Source organism: Buceros rhinoceros, unplaced genomic scaffold (assembly GCF_000710305.1).
Source record: "Buceros rhinoceros silvestris isolate BGI_N320 unplaced genomic scaffold, ASM71030v1 scaffold43318, whole genome shotgun sequence".
Lineage (NCBI taxonomy): Eukaryota > Metazoa > Chordata > Aves > Bucerotiformes > Bucerotidae > Buceros > Buceros rhinoceros.
In genome coordinates, this window is record NW_010427070.1 from 7467 (window position 1) to 26790 (window position 19324).

At 38.4% G+C, this 19324-nt stretch overlaps 1 protein-coding gene across 1 annotated transcript; it reads left to right on the top strand.

Moving 5' to 3' along the window:
• Window positions 1-2620: 2620 nt before the first annotated feature.
• On the top strand, window positions 2621-16387 carry GPT2 (glutamic pyruvate transaminase (alanine aminotransferase) 2). Its single transcript, XM_010141730.1, has 10 exons — window positions 2621-2704; window positions 4124-4232; window positions 7952-8085; window positions 10049-10292; window positions 11051-11130; window positions 11713-11849; window positions 12550-12724; window positions 13543-13698; window positions 14753-14865; window positions 16100-16387. Exons 1-10 carry the CDS (start codon window positions 2672-2674, stop codon window positions 16188-16190), a joined length of 1272 nt encoding a protein of 423 aa, XP_010140032.1. The 5' UTR covers window positions 2621-2671; the 3' UTR covers window positions 16191-16387.
• The last annotated feature ends 2937 nt before the right edge of the window (window positions 16388-19324 follow it).

A 19324-nucleotide genomic window follows, 5' to 3' on the forward strand; every position in this document is an offset into this window, starting at 1 on the left:
AGGGAAGGCAAAGGCCCAAGTTATTTAAAAGCCTTTCTCCTTTGAACAACAAAAATGAGCAACAGCTCTTGTAGCCAAGACCGAGAAATACAAGTTAGTCAAGATGACCACGGGCCTTTAAGCAGGTACATGGGAACACTGTGTACAACATAGAAAACCTAATTGTTCCTTCTCTACCAGGATATTACAGTAAGATAACTGTTCGGCATGTTTTGCTCTTTTCTCCAGATCAATGATTTTAGTAGAGAAGGTAGCGTGGGGTTCATGGAGTCAGTGATGATTATGTACCTGCAGCTGATGGCCATAGGCAGTGATGGCATAAACACTGCGTTTGGCACTAGCAGAGATCTGGATGCCATCACTGCTGCAAGTTACAACATTAGGTACAATAAACCTGACACAGACACCAAAAAGATCTGCTACCTTTGTTGTAAAGAGTGTACCACTATAAAAACTCCAAAGGCACATTATGAAATGCAGGTACCTTTCAGCGTTTCACTAACCAAAGAAGCAACTATTTTTGATTGCAGATCACAATACTGCAAATTGCACCATTGCAAAACCCACATAATTCGTCTAACTTAATATATTTAGATTGTTAGGGGTTTTGTTTGTTCTGTTTTTAACCTGGTAATACAGGATATTTCTGTTTCATCTTATTGCTTAGAACTGTTACGGTGCTTTCAGATTCCCTAAATTTAGGCATCCCTTATTCTTCAACAAATTTGTATTACTGTGCAAATCTAGTGAGACTGATTCAGTTTGCTGTAAGAAGGACCAAATGTGACCAAAATCTGTGGGAATTTTTCTTAATTTCACACGAACTGAATTTCTTTTCCTTCTACACGTACTTTCTGAATTTGCTCTCTTTCCACGTGTCTTTCTTTTCCTTCTTATTTGTCAATCAGAGTGAAGCAATGCTGTGCTATCAGTGGACCTCAGATAGTTTGAAGCGAACCTATTTCTAACTGTTCGCATGTCTCATAAGTCGCTAAACTTCATCCTCAGATAGCTGTTACCTTTTATCTGGCTACCCTATTTCTAATTCTTTCTTTAAGGCTGAAATAAAACACTTAATTTAGGCACTCGCATCAGCAAACATAAAAGCAAATTACTTGATGGAGTCAGCGTGTCACTTTCAATTATTTTAACTGATTTTTTTTCAATTTCTGCTCAATTTAAGCCTATATAGAATTGACCCTTTTAAGTCAGGATCAGGTAAGTCCCATTGTCCTGTTTGAATGCTACTTCTAACCACCTGGTTCATTTCAAAAGAAGATCCTAAATGCTGTCAGTTATATGATGGACTGGATCTGTAGTGGGGATCTGAATCACATTATTGCATAACCTCTCAGCCACATCATGCAGCTCTGAACCTCCAAATCATGGCCTACCTGGGAATTTGTATCCCTGGTGACTACTAATACTTTGGTCATTGTTATCTTTGCACATCTGTGTTCCAGTCTGTCGTTGAAGTTCAACACATAATCCATGGCAGAAAAGCAAAAATTAGTTAAGGCTTGCCAGCCACATAGTCCATTTCCAAAGCCAATAACTCACCGTAAATACATGGGCCGGGGAGAGGCTTTCTGAGTGCAGTTTGCAGCAGAGCAAGTTGTTATACGTAATTTTGCACAGAAAACTAATTGGTCTGATTTTGCAGTACATTAGTCCACATGAAAATTCTGTCACTGTTAGAAGGCCTCCCTATTATCTCTCATACTTCAATATACATAAGAAAAGCTATAGATTTGTTCCTGCCTACCTCATTTATTCTTTTGGTATTGTTGGCCTTTACTTTCAGTTCATCTTTTTTATTTAAATGTATGGTGGTTTTTTCTACCAGTCAGTTCCTTGCCTTTTTTCCCCTCGTTTTATTTTGCTTTTTAGAGAAGTGTGATTGCTAATCAACATTCATCAACTGTTTTCCCTCTGTTCTCATGATGTATTCTGTTCCTCACAGGAAAAAATGGCTGGCTCTTCAGATTTCAGAGATTAGGAAGCTTTTAAATATTCATGGTGAACACTTAGCACTTCTGTGGTTTATCACAGAGAGCCTCACTATGATATACTTTGTAAAATATCTGTACATGGTAAAGTGGGGTCATCACACAATGAATATTTAATCTAAATGGGAAATAAATAAGCAAGCAGTATCTTTACTGGTTTTACTCTAGAAGTACTAAAGGTCTTGAGGTTTCTTTTGTTTGCGGATTTCTCAAATGTCCTCAAATCTTTTTAGCTTCTTGACTGATCCACCCCTCCCTTAGGTGTATCAAACAAGTTGCTCTAATACTGACAATTCAAACTGCCTCTTTTGAATTCTTTCTACCTCAATGTGTAGTTTCCAGGCAAGTCATTTTCTTACTTACTGCTAGCAGAAAAAACCAAGCTAGCCTATCATTTAAAAATGTGTCACAGTCAGCATCAGTTCTGTAAAGCATTTAAGATTTACTGACAGTATTATATAAGAAATGCATTAAGCTTGGCATTAAACACTCTGTCCTGAGAACAGGCACTGTTTAGTTACAGCCTTGTGACAGATAGCAAAAAAGAGGAATTCTTTATCATCTACTTCAGCCCTAACAACATATTGTGAATCATTTCTTTTCAGGGAATCAAAAAACCTTTTACTGAAGTAATTAAAGCCAACATTGGAGATGCACATGCAATGGGACAAAGGCCAATCACCTTCCTCCGTCAGGTAAGAATATTATAAAATATTATTCTTGATTTTTTATTAGATTACCAAGAATGCCTTCAAATCCGATGTATGTATTAGTATAAATGATTCCCTAGATGTACTTAAAATAGTTCTTTTGTAAAGAATTACGAATTTTGATTTCTGAGATGAAGTCCTACACCTGGCTTGCTGAGTGTCCTCTTTCAAGACAGTAGCTTTCCTTACTTTTCAGATCATTCCCCATCCATTCGTCCTCCTGCCACTTCTACGTTATCAGTCAGCACATTCATTATCAATAATGCACTTCAAAGAAAAAAGCAAATGCCTTTCTTCAACTGACAGTATAAGACCTGCATGCAGTTGGGTGCAACTAGTTGCGCTGTTACCAATTTTGCACATTTTACCTCTAGACAAGTTAATTGGTAGGTTAACTTTTAGGAAAGACTACAACAGAATTCACATTTGTGTATTATTCCTAAAACACAAGCAAGGTTTAAAACTATTACTATTTACTGGGCATCCCTTACACGCACATGTAAAATACTCAGTCTATAATGTTGTAAATGCAGAGAGTTCCAGGACAAATGGAAGCTGCCTCGAACTGGGGGTCCAGGTAATGAGGTTATAAAATTGAGCTACTGTCAGCAATCCAGGAAGACGAGAGCTCCTTACAAATTACTCAGATCCAACACTATTAAAGAAAATACTGGGTAAATAGGAAATCCTTTCCCCCCACGACTATGTGTTGCACATGGATAAATTCTTTAGTCACTGTCCCACAAGATAACAACAGCCTATCCATATTACACCTTGTAAGCACAAAAATGAGAGACTGGAACGAATTAATCTGCTCTCAAGCATGACCTCTAGATTCTTTGTGCTTTACACTCCTTCATAAATTAATTCTGCTACATTATGTTTCTACTTCTACTATGTTATATATCACCAGTTCTTTTTTAATTAAATATTTTCCACAAATTCAAATTAGTAATAATTGTAAGTTATTTTTGGGAAGGATTATTAGAACTTGCAACTGGGACATCTTTCTCAGTTCTGGCCCATACTTCAACTTTTAATTTCTTGTCAATAAAGTGGGCTAGTAACACACAAAGAGCTGTTTAGAGATAAGATATGAGTAATTACCTGTGTTTTATGGTGTTTGTACTATGCATAGCTCACTTGGACTCCAATCTTCACCGTCCATAATACAAATAGTTAATAATTCTGTAACTGGTTTTATCTGCAGAATTTGGAACCCAGTAAGATTTCTTATCTTCTGTAAGCACTACCCTTAAAAAACCAACTGCAAACTCTTCATCAATAACCTTTGTTCTAATTAGCTGGTATTTGTGATCTTAATTTCCAAAGAAAGCTAACAGCAATATTAGCAACTTAAAATTGCCAGAGAAGTGGCCAATTTGCATTTTCTTGGCACTCTAGGTAGTGGCCCTGTGTACATACCCAAACCTGCTGGACAGCCCAAGTTTTCCAGAAGATGCCAAAAAGCGAGCCAGACGGATCTTGCAGGGTTGTGGAGGAAACAGCTTAGGTAAGCATCTGTTCCAGTCGCTCCTGCTGGTATTAGAATCAACAACGGTAGTTTCAGGATCTGCAGTACTGAAATTTCCTAATCGCGTTTTATACGATAACAAGTCCAGTGGAAGATGGCCTAGGGCAAAATGATAGGGGGAGAGTTCACGGTGCGGCCTGCGGAGAAACACTGACTAACAGTGCCAATCTTCTGTGGGACTTGTTACAGAAGAGGACAAGATTACAGCGCTACGGAGCCCTCACCACAAGAACACCTAGGCATAACTCTAAACGGAACGCTATGCTTTTTGTACTAGAGGAGTAAGGGACGGGGAGTACTAGAGAAGCTTTGTTACTGTTCTTACGACATCTCTTAATCCTGGGCTCTGACAGCTACGTTGCCTGCTAGGTCTAGATGGAGCTGTTTACAATTTTATCATCTCTAGATGTTTCTTTGCCAAGGAGTCTACTGTCCCTGTAACGATAGCATCAACAAACGATGTATGTCCATCTCAGCTGATCCAGCTCACAGTCCTGTATCTTAATTTTCAACCATCAGTCCAAGTATGTTTGTCAGGATATGAACTGGGGTACCAGAAACTCAGGTACCAAGGTGATCATCTCTGCCAAGGGAAGGCTACACAGCTGAAAGGTAGAAGCTTTTTCTACTCGGTCAAGATAGTTTTAACTGTAGATGTCAAAGCCCTATTTCTTCAAGGTAGAATAAACATTGAAAGAACTAAAGAACTCAGTTCTTCAACCACCGTTCCTGCAATAGTATACATATAATATACACATAAATAAGAACAAATTCACATATTCAGTAGAGAGGAGATGGAAGAGACAAATTCTTTATCATCTAGGAACTGTACTGTCTATTAGTACTTGGGAAATGCGACTACAATTTCTACCCTGCAGATAGCGTTACAGCTTCTGGGTACGGCAAAGAATGTGGCACACTGAATTACCCTCTCTCAGGTAGACTCGCAGTGACATTGCGGGGTATGCATTAGAGTGATTGGTGTATTTCTTAATCTTTGTGATTGCAGTGCCTATTTACATTGGCATATTTTGAGACTTAGGTGCTGTGAAACTTAATAAAATAACCAAAATCTAAAGAGTGCTTATGTTAGCAGTATTTCAGCCTTGGACTATTCCTAACAACACAGACTAATACAGAATGTATTTTATCTTCACCTTCTCTGCACTGGTGTTTTGTTTTGGGTTGGTTTTTTTTAATATGTAGAACATTAAAAATAGATTTATCAAACCGAGAAATTCCTCTAGTTCCATGAATTCCTTTCCTGGCTTACTGGAACAATTAATGCACATAGTACTAGTTGTCTTGTAAGAGTTACTGGGGACACATTTGGATTTTCCCTCAATCCTTCTTTGTAGTGATTTTCAAATTCAGAGACATGGTAAGGATTCTCAGAATGCTGGGTCTTGGCCCCATGCTGCAGTGAAATGAAAAGAACTCAGTCTAGCATGGTATTTCAGAAATATGTTGACTCTGTACAAAATAATCTTTTCAGCAGAAGATCACCTATTTCAAGTAATTTGTGTAAGCTCAGTTGGTGATGAGGAAGTAGGCCTGAAATAGTCGCAATGTTCAAAAAAGATGCTCATTCTGAATGAATTCTGAACAGCCTTTTAATTTCGGTGGATAAATCGAAGTTCCGTAAGTAACTGTAGTCTGAATTATTTTTTTTCCTAATATGATATGTAACAGGAACCACTGTCCCTCTAAATTCCTGAAAACTAAAACCTCTGTAGATCTTACCAATCTGCTGTACTGGTTTATGCCTTCTCTCCACCCTCCCTGTCTCCAGTATCATACACCATCCCCTTCTCTTGGCCTCAGTTGCTCATCAGTCTCTGCACAGCACTCCATAAACACGGAGTGTGAGGCGAGTGGATGTGAATGGAAGTTATTCCTATCACTTTGCTGGCAGTCTGAAAACTTACCGCTCTTATCTTCTGGCTGACAAGGAGAAATTGACTTTCTTGGGAAAAAGTAAAGGTTGAAAACTAATCCCTCCAGGTAGCTTTAAGTGCTCTGTTGTGTTCTAATAAAACCTTCTTTTCAAAAAATTCATCAGTTCAACATAGAAGTGGCTTCGCTACAAACAGTAAAGCTATTTGCAGTGTTGTACCCACATCTATACCGGCCTATTTAAACGTATTAGTTGCGAAATTAACGTGTATGTCTTGACCTCTGGATACGAACTAGAATAACCTCACTTCCCATGACCGTTCCTTTGGCAAAACTGTACTCATAGTATTGAGCCTTACTGCTCCCAGACCATGTATGAAGGATCAGGTATGTCCTTAACTTCTGTTGTGGTCAAATACTCTGGGATTCCTTTGACATCACTTCCTTGGCACGTAGGATAACTGCCCCACCTTTCCAGGCAGTTGAGAAATTTACCCTTCTCCTACACATAAAAATATCTAATATATGCGCATGCAGCTTTTTGCCTTGGGTTTATGTATTTGCATCCCACAGTGCAAACAGATGGGTTCTAGTCAAAGCTATCAGTTGAGTACAATCCAGTGCAGAAGACCTAAAAATTGGATTAAGATCTTCTGTATATCCTTACTGAGTCAAGGGACTCAGTGGAGCACAGGACAGAAAGAAGGAGAAACAGCTTAGGTTTGTTCTCCCATTTTAACAGCAACTTCCTAGCAGTGGTCAAAAACCCGTGTATAGACCCAATGTAACTTTTAATCCTGTAAAAGTAAACATTTAGAGCATCAGGGAACTTTGTGCCCTGAATTACCATTCTGTCCCATGCAATTGTGCAGTACTTGCAAAGGTTCTTTGTCTTTATATATTATGCTTTCACAGAAGTACTATGAGGCAGACTACGAGCATATAACCGAGTGATGAGAGTTAAGTCAGGCACAATTATTCCACTCCACCCAACAAGCAAAGAATATCCTGCAACTTTATGACAGTTTTCTAAATTAGATGTACACTTGTCACTTCATTGTCCATCAGTCTTAGGGTTCATAACTTGAATCCATTCCTCACCTTGGCTTAAGCTATTTTTACTCTTCATTTGTTGCAAATGCTCAGCAACGATGCACACGGCATCTAACATCTCACTTTATTTAAAATTATTAGTTGAGGCTTATAGATTGGGGTGATCCTAGATGTTTCTGCTACAAGTAACCGAAAAGCGGTTGTGGGAGATGCTGTGGGAGGAGAAAGAAGCAGTTGAGGATTTTTTGGGTTTCAGACTGTGGGAGAAAATGGTATTATATTATTTTCATATTACAAATAGAAATCTTATTTTTGTCATAGATTTGAAGAAGATGTTTTCCTTTCTATTGCATATTCTACCTCAGTTCCTTGTTCCCATTACTTATGTCGATATCGGATGACATTCTGAAGTGGTTTTCAACGTAATGAAAGCAACTGGGAGATAGTAAAAATGGGATAGCTGTCCCAGTTTGCCTTTAAATTCTGCTTTTTACCAGTCCAGTTTACTTTTTTTTTTTTATTTTAGTGATACTTATTATATTCATCTAACTCCAAATGAATTGTTTTGCTCTGTGAACAAACCAGCTCCCTTTTCTGCTCCTTGGAAAAGAACCTAACCAATCCTGGGGATCCAAAGCTGTCATATATACAAACTACTACGTACAACACTAGCTCAGGAGTTTTACTAGCAAACAGAAAATCTGACATTCATTGTCCCTGATTCTCATCTCATGCTCTATTTTTCACAGGATCATACAGTGCCAGTCAAGGTATAAATTGCATCCGTGAGGATGTTGCTTCATATATTGAAAGAAGAGATGGAGGGGTTCCTGCAGATCCAGATAACATATATCTTACCACTGGGGCAAGTGATGGTATTGCTGTAAGTGTTAAAATTAAACCCGTCTCTTCTTGGTATAAACTATCATTTAGCCGTTACTTTTGGAAACAGAGATCTCTGCTGAACACCTGGTCTCAGAAACTCCTGTGAGTTTGACCTAACAGATATTGAAGTCACATTAAATGGATGTCCGACACACCCAGTGATGTGGGTGGAAGATGACAGCTAAGAAACAGGCACATGGAGGCAAAGTCTCTTAATGTACATTAACTAGTACTTTTTGTAAAGTTAGTATAAACTACATAGGTTCCTTAAATATAAATTTAGGAGATTCAGACCATTCAGACTAAGTAATGGTGTCCTTGGTCATTAAGATATATAAGCACTGAAGATTCAAGTCTATGAATCAGTGTTAAAGAGGGAATGGCCTCGGAGGTGAGAAGTCTCAGCAGCTCTTCCTCCTAGTAAACGATCTGCTACTTGAGCTTAATCCCAGTGAAAATCCCAAAGACCTATTTCAGTAATAACTTTTTTGAGAACTTCAGATTTTGGCTTCAACCAAGGTTCAAGACACTCCTCAGTAAAGTGAGTCTCTATTACAACCAGCAGTTCTTTGCTTTTCTTAAGGCAGTCTTTTATAGCTTGTTTGTAAAAGGTATTTTTTTAAATGACATCTAGTGGCAGAATTGAGAATGACAGTGTTCTGACATGAACAGTTCTCCAGATGTCTCCAGTGAATTGGCTTTCCAGAATTTACGATGCCAAGTGTTATACTGACAGCTTGTCAGGAATGGCAGCATAGCATATCAGATCTGTTCCATGCTTATTTCATTTCACCAGTGATGAAAAGTCAGCAGTAAAATGAGTGTCATTATTCGGCACTTCCAAGGATAAAACAACTATATATATATTATAACTTGGGGGACAGAGAGTGTTAAAGTTTTTTAATTTGCATTTGATCCTGATTATACATTTTGGATGCTTGGTATTTTTAAAGCAGTGGTGGGTACAAAATTATGTTGATTAGAAATCATTAGCTTAGTAGTTGAGTTAGTATGTGATGAGAGGCACAGGAAGGCAGATTTTGTTCTAGAATCAACAAGAAACTTAAAGGATATTGCTGTTATATGTGAGGAGATATTTTTGGTTTTACACGATTAATTACTTGTTGAAAAGGATGCCTGCCTTGATTGCACCTGTACTGAAGAGTTCTCCCGTGATTATAAAGGCAGGAAAGCTCCCCACTTCCTGCACGAAATGCACTCTTCTATTTAGTTCACATGGAAAAAGCCTACATGCAGACACGCAGACACCAGCTGGGCCACAGGTGGATCCTCTGGGCTGACCTCCGCACAAGCATTACATTTCTGTGTGCATCTTCTGGGCATAAACTATATATGATAGGTTAGATTTCCATCCCAAGACATGCAGGTTTTGGTCTCTTCTGTTACTTGAAAATGAAACCATAAGGTGAGTCTCTTTGTTCCCACCTGGCCACAATTGCTCCTAATGTAAACCAGGTCTCTCTGTTCCAAAGGAGGACCTCCAGAGGCCATTCTAATTTCTAACTTCTGGTTTTATTTCTTGGCCTCTTGTGTTTAATGAGATAAAATGAGTGGAAGGCAACAAGCAAAAACTAGCTGAGGCTTCTTTGCTTACAACTGGGCACAACAGAAAAATCATGATCTTGATACTTCTTCCAACTTCCCCTCTAGCCTTGTGCTTACAATGTTTTTCCTAAATTTTGCAGTTGATTAGACACGATCTTTAGAAGCTATGACATGCAGAAGAACTCCATTAAGCTGAGTTACACCGTCCTCACTCAGCCAGTAACTTAACTGGAAATAAATAAATGCCCTTTGATATAAGAAAACAGCTATATACTTCTAGAGCAGAAATTTACTTTACCTCTAGATTTTTTATGAAGGATAACAGTAACATAGTTTAGAGTATGTTATTAATTCTGGTGTGTGACTTTTTTTTTTAATTCCTATCTTTTCCCCAGACAATTTTAAAGATCCTGGTCTCAGGAGGTGGAAAATCGCGAACAGGAGTGATGATCCCTATACCACAATATCCCTTATATTCAGCAGCCATATCTGAACTAGATGCTATCCAGGTGAACTACTATCTGGATGAAGAAAATTGTTGGGCTTTAGATGTGAATGAACTTCGCCGTTCCTTGAATGAAGCTAAGACATACTGCAATCCAAAAGTCCTCTGCATCATCAACCCAGGAAATCCCACAGGTCTATTGCAATTTTCTTTAATAGATGGAGTTTAAGACCATTTTTCCCCACCCTATTTCATTCATTTGACATTGCAGGCAAATCCTAAACGTGAATCAAATATGTAAAGCTGAACGCTAGAGATCAGTGCTCTACGAGGGACAGTGTGTCATACATTTAGAAACATTTCCAGTATCAGGGAACTCCAAGGATTTGGGAAGGGAGGAGGGAGCAGGTTCACTTCACTGGACCCCATCTGAAGCCACTGCTTCCACCGAACTTTTGCAGACCTGTGGAATGACTTCCAGTCACTTTTGGTCTTTATCAGAGATCTTGTCTCTGACATGGCCTGTAGCCTCTTGCCTCTGACAGGTAATGACTACAGATACAACGCAGTGGCAAGCACTCCCTCCCTCAGAAGAATTTAGGTTTTTGAGTAGTTGCGGTTGATTAGTGAGAAACCAGCTCCCACTTAACCATCACGCACGTGAGGATTTCAACTGATCAGTTATAGTCAGAGTACTCTTAATAAGTTATTGATCGATTCCTGTATCTCACACTTGCTTTCCTTGAGATGGACTAAGTTACCTTGAACCATAATTCCTCCAAAGTGTTCCTTAATTTGACACTTAGTGAATTGAATTCCAAAATTCAGCAGCGCTTTTCTGAGAAAGAGGGATTTCTTATTGAAACACTAGTAGTTTAACTAGGTCTGGGTGAAAGGATCTGTATATATATGCTCCACTAACTTTCCTCTTGCTTTAAAAATCAAATTATAGGACAGGTGCAAAGCAGAAAGTGCATCGAAGATGTGATACACTTTGCTTGGGAAGAGAAACTTTTTCTTCTGGCTGATGAGGTAATGGAATATTCTGTTCTCTCAAAAGCACAGCCAAGAGTACACATACAGTACACAAAATTACATGTGAAATTTTGTTCCATGTGTGTTATGGGTATTTTTTAAGTACAGGGAACAGATTCTCTGTTACCATATTAAGACATGAACAAACACACAAGATTTTTAATATCAAGGATTAATATGAGACGTAGCTTGATCTGGATTTGAATGAGAGAGAAAGAGTTGGGGACATGAGCAAGGAGGCACAAGGAGAAACTTTGCTGGAACTGACCCAGAAACCTGTGTCAGTCCACTTCAAATAAAAGAAACAGAAGGAAAATCAATTTAAACACGCACATAATGGTTAAATTATACAAAGAAGCTCACTGTTCTTCCAAAGGCTAACGTGTTAAGTGTGGCCATATGAGATAAAATGTATTAATTACGGTAGCCATTTCTTAACAAAAACCCCTTGTGTTTTCTAACGGCTTCTAAGTTTTCAGTGTTACCACTGTTTCTTCCGTTCAGATCTGGCTCTCTGAAAGGCCATCTTTTATCCTTAGTTGGGGGAACAGAGCACATTAATGTCTTCTGACTGTTCAGGTTTACCAGGACAATGTGTACTCTGAAGGATGCCAGTTTCATTCTTTCAAAAAGATTCTGTATGAGATGGGACCCGAGTACTATAACAATGTTGAGCTGGCCTCTTTTCACTCCACCTCTAAGGGATACATGGGCGAGTAAGTCTGCTTTAGTTTTTTTTATTTCATCTTCCTCATTAATCTGGTTGGACAGCCATTTCATGTTAGTGACCTGAAGGTAATCTACTGTCTTCTATGAATTTTAACTAAAAATTATTAAGAAAAGGAAAACAAGAATTTAAAGCACAGAGTAATGGATTATCTCAGTGGTTTTCAAGGTACCAAATAAGAAGCGTATTTATTTCAGACACCTAATGCCTCAGTTTCACAAAGGTGAAATTCTACAGTCCTGAATTGGACCTGTGATAAAGGAAAAGTTGCTCTCCAGCATTCAAGGGAACAGCTCAAGAATCTCTGGGTCATTTGATATTACAAATGCTTGGGTTTGGTTGTTTGGGGGAGGACGAGATGGAAGAAAAAGAATTTTCTGATTAAATGAATGTTGCTACATCCATATGCTCTTGTTTTGAAGAGCAAACAATCCAAGTTAATCGTTAACTTGCCTAAGAGGGAAGCTACATGTACACGATTTTGTCTGTAAGGGCTACGAGGGCTTAATGACATAACACGTAGTTCCATCTTAAAACATTATCAGTGTAGCAGCTGTTTCAACAACCTGTCTGTTAGATATTGTAAGATCCTCATTAATTGTCTTTCCGCTTCTGCAGTTATTTTCATTGCTTTTCCAGTATTTGTACACTTTAGGTTAACCAATCTTTTCTGTTCGCTTTCATCACAGATGTGGCTACAGAGGAGGTTACATGGAAGTCATTAACTTGCACCCAGAAATTAAAGGACAGCTTGTTAAGCTGCTTTCTGTTCGCCTTTGTCCTCCAGTCTCAGGACAAGCAGCAATGGATATTGTAGTGAATCCTCCAGTTCCTGGAGAAGAATCTTATTCACAGTTCATCAAGGTCAGCAATAACATGCTCGTTCTTTTGTGCATTTCCTAAACCTATCCTAAGTATTGTGAACTCAGAATATGCACAGAGACCAGACTTCGTTCCTTCCTTCTTGGACAATCCTGTAATAGCAGCAATTTACAGAACTATGCAGGGTATTTTAAATTAACTCAATATGACTACCTTTAAAAATATTTTTTACTCCTTTAATGGTTTCTTTGCTTAGGAGCCAGAAAAAGCTAAGAAGGCATTACCACATCAGCTCTCTTGCAAATAAATTCAACTTTTCTCCTGTGTTTAGCATGACAAAGTAGTTACTACATAAGATTTGCTTATACTAAAATTTAAACAGGAATGTAAGTTCAAATACAGTTATAAAACCAGCCTTGTTCTCAGGCATCCAGTGCCTCTATATACCGAGCAATGTGGTATGCTGTATTAAATATATACATGTAGTTTCTCACTTGTAAAAATGAAACTGAATCTGGATTAAGAAATTACAATATTGAGTCATATCAAACGTTCAGCTAACATGGTCTCTAAAAATAGCCAAGAGTGGATGCTCGGAAGGAAGAATGTAAGAAAAGGGCATGCAGATAGACTTCTGCAGGTTGTCTATTTACAACACGTTGTAGTTGTATCCTGCTAATGCCTTTTTTCCATTGCTGTCTTTAAGAGTAGGACTGGAATTAGGAACATTGTTTGCTTTAATAGCTCAGCAAAGCCCTAAAAGCGGTTAATTTGGCAAAGGCTTCTTGGTATTGTAGTGTTCTCTGGCATTGTTATTGCCACTTCAAATATGTCAGACTGAACACCTTCCTTTTAAACAGGAGAAGGAGTCTGTTTTGAACAACCTTGCCAAAAAAGCCAAACTAACGGAAGACATGTTTAACAAGGTACCAGGAATTCACTGCAATCCGCTTCAAGGTGCTATGTATGCTTTCCCACGGATCTTTATTCCTTCCAAAGCCATTGAGGAAGCAAAGGTCAGTCAGTCATTTTTACCCCAATCTTTTTTAACCTTCACACACTTGTCACTTCTAATGATGCAGTTTTGTTCCAGAGATAGAGTAAGCTCATGAAGTCACTCCTGAAGCAGTACTTCATTAACGACATACGGTCTTAAATAGCACATGACCTTAATTTTCAGAGAGGAAAACAAAACAGGGCAGTTCATCACAGTGGTAAGGCTTCCAGGCTGAGAATGCTACCCAAGGATGTTAGTGTTAAATAAAATAAGTCACGGTGTGGGCAAGTAGCAGCACCCGTGCAAATTCCAAGCTGCTGCCCGTGCCTGGGTTAGGTAGGTCAGCACATGAACGGCAGCGTGCTACTGACCCTGCAAGAGAAGCTCCGTTCAGCAAGCGCAGGGAAGAGGGAAGGTCTCCTCAGAAATTTAACTTCTGTACAGCACCTTTTTGTATCTGGGTCATTAACCCATATTACCAAATGATAAGTCTTTTTGTTCCTAACTAGAGCTCTACTACCAAATGTGTAATACTTATTTTTAAAGGGAAATTTATCAGCATAGCTGAGGAAAAAAACAAGGCTGTTCTTTAGGGCTGGTTATTTGATTAGCCATATATTTAAGCATGTATTTAAGAACTTCCATGGTTAGTTATCAGGGGACTTTATAGTCAGCAAATAATTCAGGGGAAAAAATAGTAACTGCCAACAGAACTGGAACACACAGCTCTCAAATTAATTTAATCTTGTCAGATGTCAGTGGCTTAGACTTTTCTAAGTACGGTTTTGAGACTTTTGACAAAAAGTCACAAGCAAGACAAGGAGAAAACCAGAAATATCTGAAACCTTTCATTTGAAGTGTTTTGTGTAGGTTCTTCCGCCTTGTTCCTCCATGAAGGAGTTACTTAATTCACAGTGTGAACTGTTCCATTAGCAATTGTTCTTCATTTTCCTTAGTAAATAGACTAAGAAACTAATAATGCAAGATAAGGTTTCAGGAACAAAAGCAGCCATGAAATTCTATATATTTGGAATATTTTGACTTCACTAATTCCAAAGCATCCATTCCCATAGGCTCATAAAATGGCACCTGATATGTTCTATTGCATGAAACTTCTGGAAGAGACTGGAATATGTGTTGTACCTGGAAGTGGATTTGGCCAAAGAGAAGGCAGCTACCATTTCAGGTGCAGTATCTCTTTGTTTAAAATCAAATGAACCATAATAAGCTAAGTACCATCCCAGTACTTCCTCTTCTGATTAAATATTAAGTTTTTTCTTTCAGTTTGTGTTGTCTCACTTTCTACTCGATGTTTTCTGTGAACTGACAGCTAGGTCAAAGACCTGGTCTGCTAGATGAGCTCTTCAAATTTTCACAGTGTTTTCACAGCTTGCTGACATAGTTTTATTCTATTTTTATACGCTGACTTTTGAAATGCCTTGTCCACAAATACAAACAATAGTAATAGTTTATACTCTAATCTTAAAGTTGGCTAAGGCATTACAAAAATTGTCCTCTTTTCTTCTGGGTTGAGGAGGGACTAAACAGTGTTTCCACATGGAGAAACTGTATGAAAGATGCAGTAGCTTCCCTGTAAATCTACTCCTTAAACACGCTGAATAACTCTTCACTTTACTGAAACAAGATGTTGGACTCAATCTTCCAATAGCAAAACTGTGAACATAAACTCTATTGCTTTTGCTTCCAATAAACAGCACTTTACTCCAGGCAAGCCACTCATAGCTCGGATTTATCACAGAATTTAACCTTGGTGGGTCTAAAGCAACCTAAGGGCACCTTTAGCCACAACAGTTCTGCAACACTGATAGCTGGGTTACGTGTCTGGGGCCCTGCAGCTCCAGGGAAAACCTAGGCTGAGTCTATTCCTGAACCAGCAGGGGAAAAACACTTTGTTCTGTAGGTCTTGCATACACACTCAACGTAATTTTCAGATTATGCAGAAGAAAGAAGAAAGGTACTAAAGACTGCACTGTGGGATGTTGCATTATTGTAATGCTTCTGAATTTAGTTTTCAATTCAAAAAGAAATGTACATTCACTCATAACTGCCTGTCCATAAAGCTCAAAAACCTGGGTATAACTTGCCATAACTGCCCCAAACCCAGAAACTGAGTTACTGTTACTTCTTACTGCTAACCTTCTTTATCACTCAACGGAAATTATCAGTTCTTGAACTCCTGTATATTAACCACTTGAAACAAATTGCTCTAGTTTAATAGTACAGTTCAACTAAAGCATAAATGCAGATAATGAGAGAATCACATAAACACAGATACTGAACTTAACACATTACTAGCTGTGCCCTGAGATTAATCAAGATCTGTGCAAAGATCAGTTTAGTTTATTCTGAAGATAACGTGGGTTGTTTTTTTCTTTCTTCCTTTAAATACTATTTTTCAGAATGACCATTCTTCCTCCAATAGAGAAGCTGAAGATCCTACTGGAAAAAGTGAAAGACTTCCACATAAAGTTTCTTGAAAAGTATGCATGAAACTACTGTGGCTTTTTCCCCTCATCCCCTCTCCTTCAAGGCTAATGCAGAAAATGAACAAAGATGTGCTCAGAATGTGCTGTTCATCTAATTTAACTAAGTTCAAAATAGAACCAATCTCACATACTGCTACAGCTTATTGGACTGTTCAATTTAATGTCTGGTACAGAAGACATTGTTACACCAACTTTTTTTTCTTTTGAGGGGAGAATGTGAAGAAAGCAGTAAGAAGAAAGAGTCAGTAAATTATTTTGTGCCTTGATTGGAAGTTTCATTCGTGAACCTTTGACTCAATAGGTTGGGCAGGGGAGTTGCTCATTAAAATTACTACTGACTGTTGTGTGGGGTTTTTTTCTTTTTACAAAACAGAAATGCCCAGAGCAATTGTTTAGCTAGAAACATGTTTCCCATCTTAAAATTCTACTAAACAAAAATTCAAAAGCCTACATTATAGGTATCGTTTGGTTTAATTGTGGTGGTGGTGTTGTTAAGTGTGAAGTGTTCTCCAAATCTGATTAAGAATGTAGGTACAGCCTTATTTGAAAAAAAAATATTTGGCAGATGAGTGCAGATACTTTTGAACTTCTGTTAAAAAGAAATGCTGCCATCACAGCATAATCTGAGCAGCATATACATTTTTGATCAGAGGAGTGAACATGGTGTCTGCTGAAACCCTATTTTTATGAAACTGAAACACGAGGAACATCATTAGCTACTGATTTACATGCTTTTCAACACATTATCCCAGCATAAGATAAGAGCACTGAACACTTCTCTTAACAACTCCATGAGTCTCCTGTTAACTCACATCTTTTTATACATGGGACAAAGTAAGTTACTGTTTCAAAGCAGATGTGAGTGCTCTTAATCCTTTCAAGTGGGGTAAAATACACCACTACGTCAGAACCGCGTTATCTGCGCAGAACATTTGTTTGGAACCGCATGACTGAGAGACCCATTAGCTGGCCAAAATCCATCTTGAACTGGCAAGGAATAACAAATGTTACCAGGATAAATGCTGGGGGTGCTTTCTAATGAAGGAAGAGGTATTTAAAGGAAAATGTCTTGCTCCAAGCATAATGATAACAATAGTAGAGCTCACTCTTAAATCTTCCCCAGCCATACTGCTGGCTGAATGATCCTGAGTGCTTATGAAAGCCCAGCTAAGCAGGCACTATCTAGGAGTACAGCTGTTTTACTCTACTAACCTGTGCCAGTTTCCCTGCATGACGAAACAAAGCTTCTGTTTCTCTGGAGTCGGAAGCTGGACACCTTCTGCTAGCACAGATAAAGGACTGAGGGAACACAGCTTCCAGTATTCAGCCATGAAAGCATTAGCATTTGTCAGGCTTAGGCTCAGCATTTACAACATTTATTTGTTAAGAATATCTCATTTAATCTAGTCATTAATTTTAAGTTATAATTTAGAAGTAAACTAATTTTTAATGTCTACTAGCACTTTGTTAGGCTGCCTTTGTAGCTGGTTCAGCGTCCTATGTTTACCAGGTTACTAAAGCCAAGGGCTAGAGAATCTCCACATGGATAAAGCATGTGCCAATCTATTATGTGTGGAAGACAAGAGATGTTGCCAATAACTGTCCTCGCAACAGCAGCTGCTGCTCTAGGACATAGCATTAGCAGTTGATGTACCTCTCACCGTTCCTTACTGAAGTCTGCGAGAAGAATTTCGTACTTCTCGATGACCTGCCAGGGTCACGGGTTCATAAATGAAAATGGCATGCTGCTACACAAAGTTACTGTGGAGGCGCGGAGGAAAAAAAATCCCCAGAACTTTTATCCTTGGAGCAATGGTCTTGGAGGACAGCAGACTGAGAACACTTACATCGCTACTATCCAGTGATAAATACAACCCTGCATCTGTTAGCACTCTCCACTTGGCATCCTTAAGACGCACTACTAAAACAAATCCAGAAAACAAAACTGTAGTAAGGGGTCAGAACATTGATGTAGAAATAAAACAAACAGCACTTTCCTCTTCTAGGAATGTGTTCAAATCAGATCTGGCTTTGGACTCATAATGCAGTGTAGATTGAAGCTAAGATCTAACAATGGGAGTTAGAATATTTTTTTATATTTTTGTAACTACAGCTTTTTCATGGGGTAGTATTTGTAATCTAATAAGTCAATAGATTTTATATTTGCCTTGCATTTGCACCTGATACTTCTGGAAAAAATGTAAAGGTTTACAAGTTTCTAATGATAATTTACAGGTATGAAAGGCTTTTTGTTTTAAATCGGGACAGCAATTCTTACACTTTGAAATCAAAATATAATAGCATAAACCGAGGTTTTTCTAAACATTCTATTATGGTGCCTTTTATGTTTCTGACATTATAAGGGATAGCAATTTGTTCTGGATGTGTCTCGTATGGAAGGGTGGTGATTTCTATTGTCCAGCCACAATGTTTGTATGTACTGTGATAAGGTAAATGTGCATTTTTGTGGAACAATCCTGTAAAGCTAAGAAAAGAGGTTTATTTTCAATGTCTTTGAAATATTTCATTAATAACTGACAATCCTTAATTTAAAATGCATGCTTCTAGGTTTGATTTTCCTACAGGTGCTCCTTATAACAGTACTTCAGATGTATGAGAACTTCCAAATAATAAAGCACATGTTAAAAAAAAAAAAGGTTATAGTTCTCAATTTCCTGTGTCATTGAAGCAGCACTTTCTGGATTACAGTATGAGGCATTTAACTTCATGTTCAAACCAGTATTTACTTTAATCCATGTACCAGATCATTAATTAATAAGTTTCTGCAAAGAATCCTGCTTCTAAGGAATGTTTTCATACTTTGAATGTTTTCATACATTCCATACTACCTGTAGTCATATCTTTCCAGTGTTCCATGTTACTACATGTTTATTAAATACTCTCTTCACCTGATTAGAATTTACACACCCTGTAACTATCTGCATCGGGTAGAACAGGTTATTCACTTTGCTAGCTTCGAAGCACGGCATGTTCTGCACACTGAACAGTGGTGAAATAGCTAAAAGCAAAGCTCAGCTCCGAAACAGGATCCTCCGCGTACAGCAGACAGGTTTTTCCCGGTAGCTGTCGGAGCGCCGGCAGCGCAGCGGCTGCCCGGCCCCGGCCCTGGCGGCGCTG

What these genes read in the sequence shown, in the direction of transcription:
- GPT2 (XM_010141730.1), top strand. Translation starts at nt 2,672, where the DNA reads ATGGGACAAAGGCCAATCACCTTCCTCCGTCAG. An exon ending in CTTATTCACAGTTCATCAAG is followed by an intron (nt 12,725 to 13,542) that starts GTCAGCAATAAC and finishes CCTTTTAAACAG; the next exon opens with GAGAAGGAGTCTGTTTTGAA. An exon ending in GAAGGCAGCTACCATTTCAG is followed by an intron (nt 14,866 to 16,099) that starts GTGCAGTATCTC and finishes ACTATTTTTCAG; the next exon opens with AATGACCATTCTTCCTCCAA.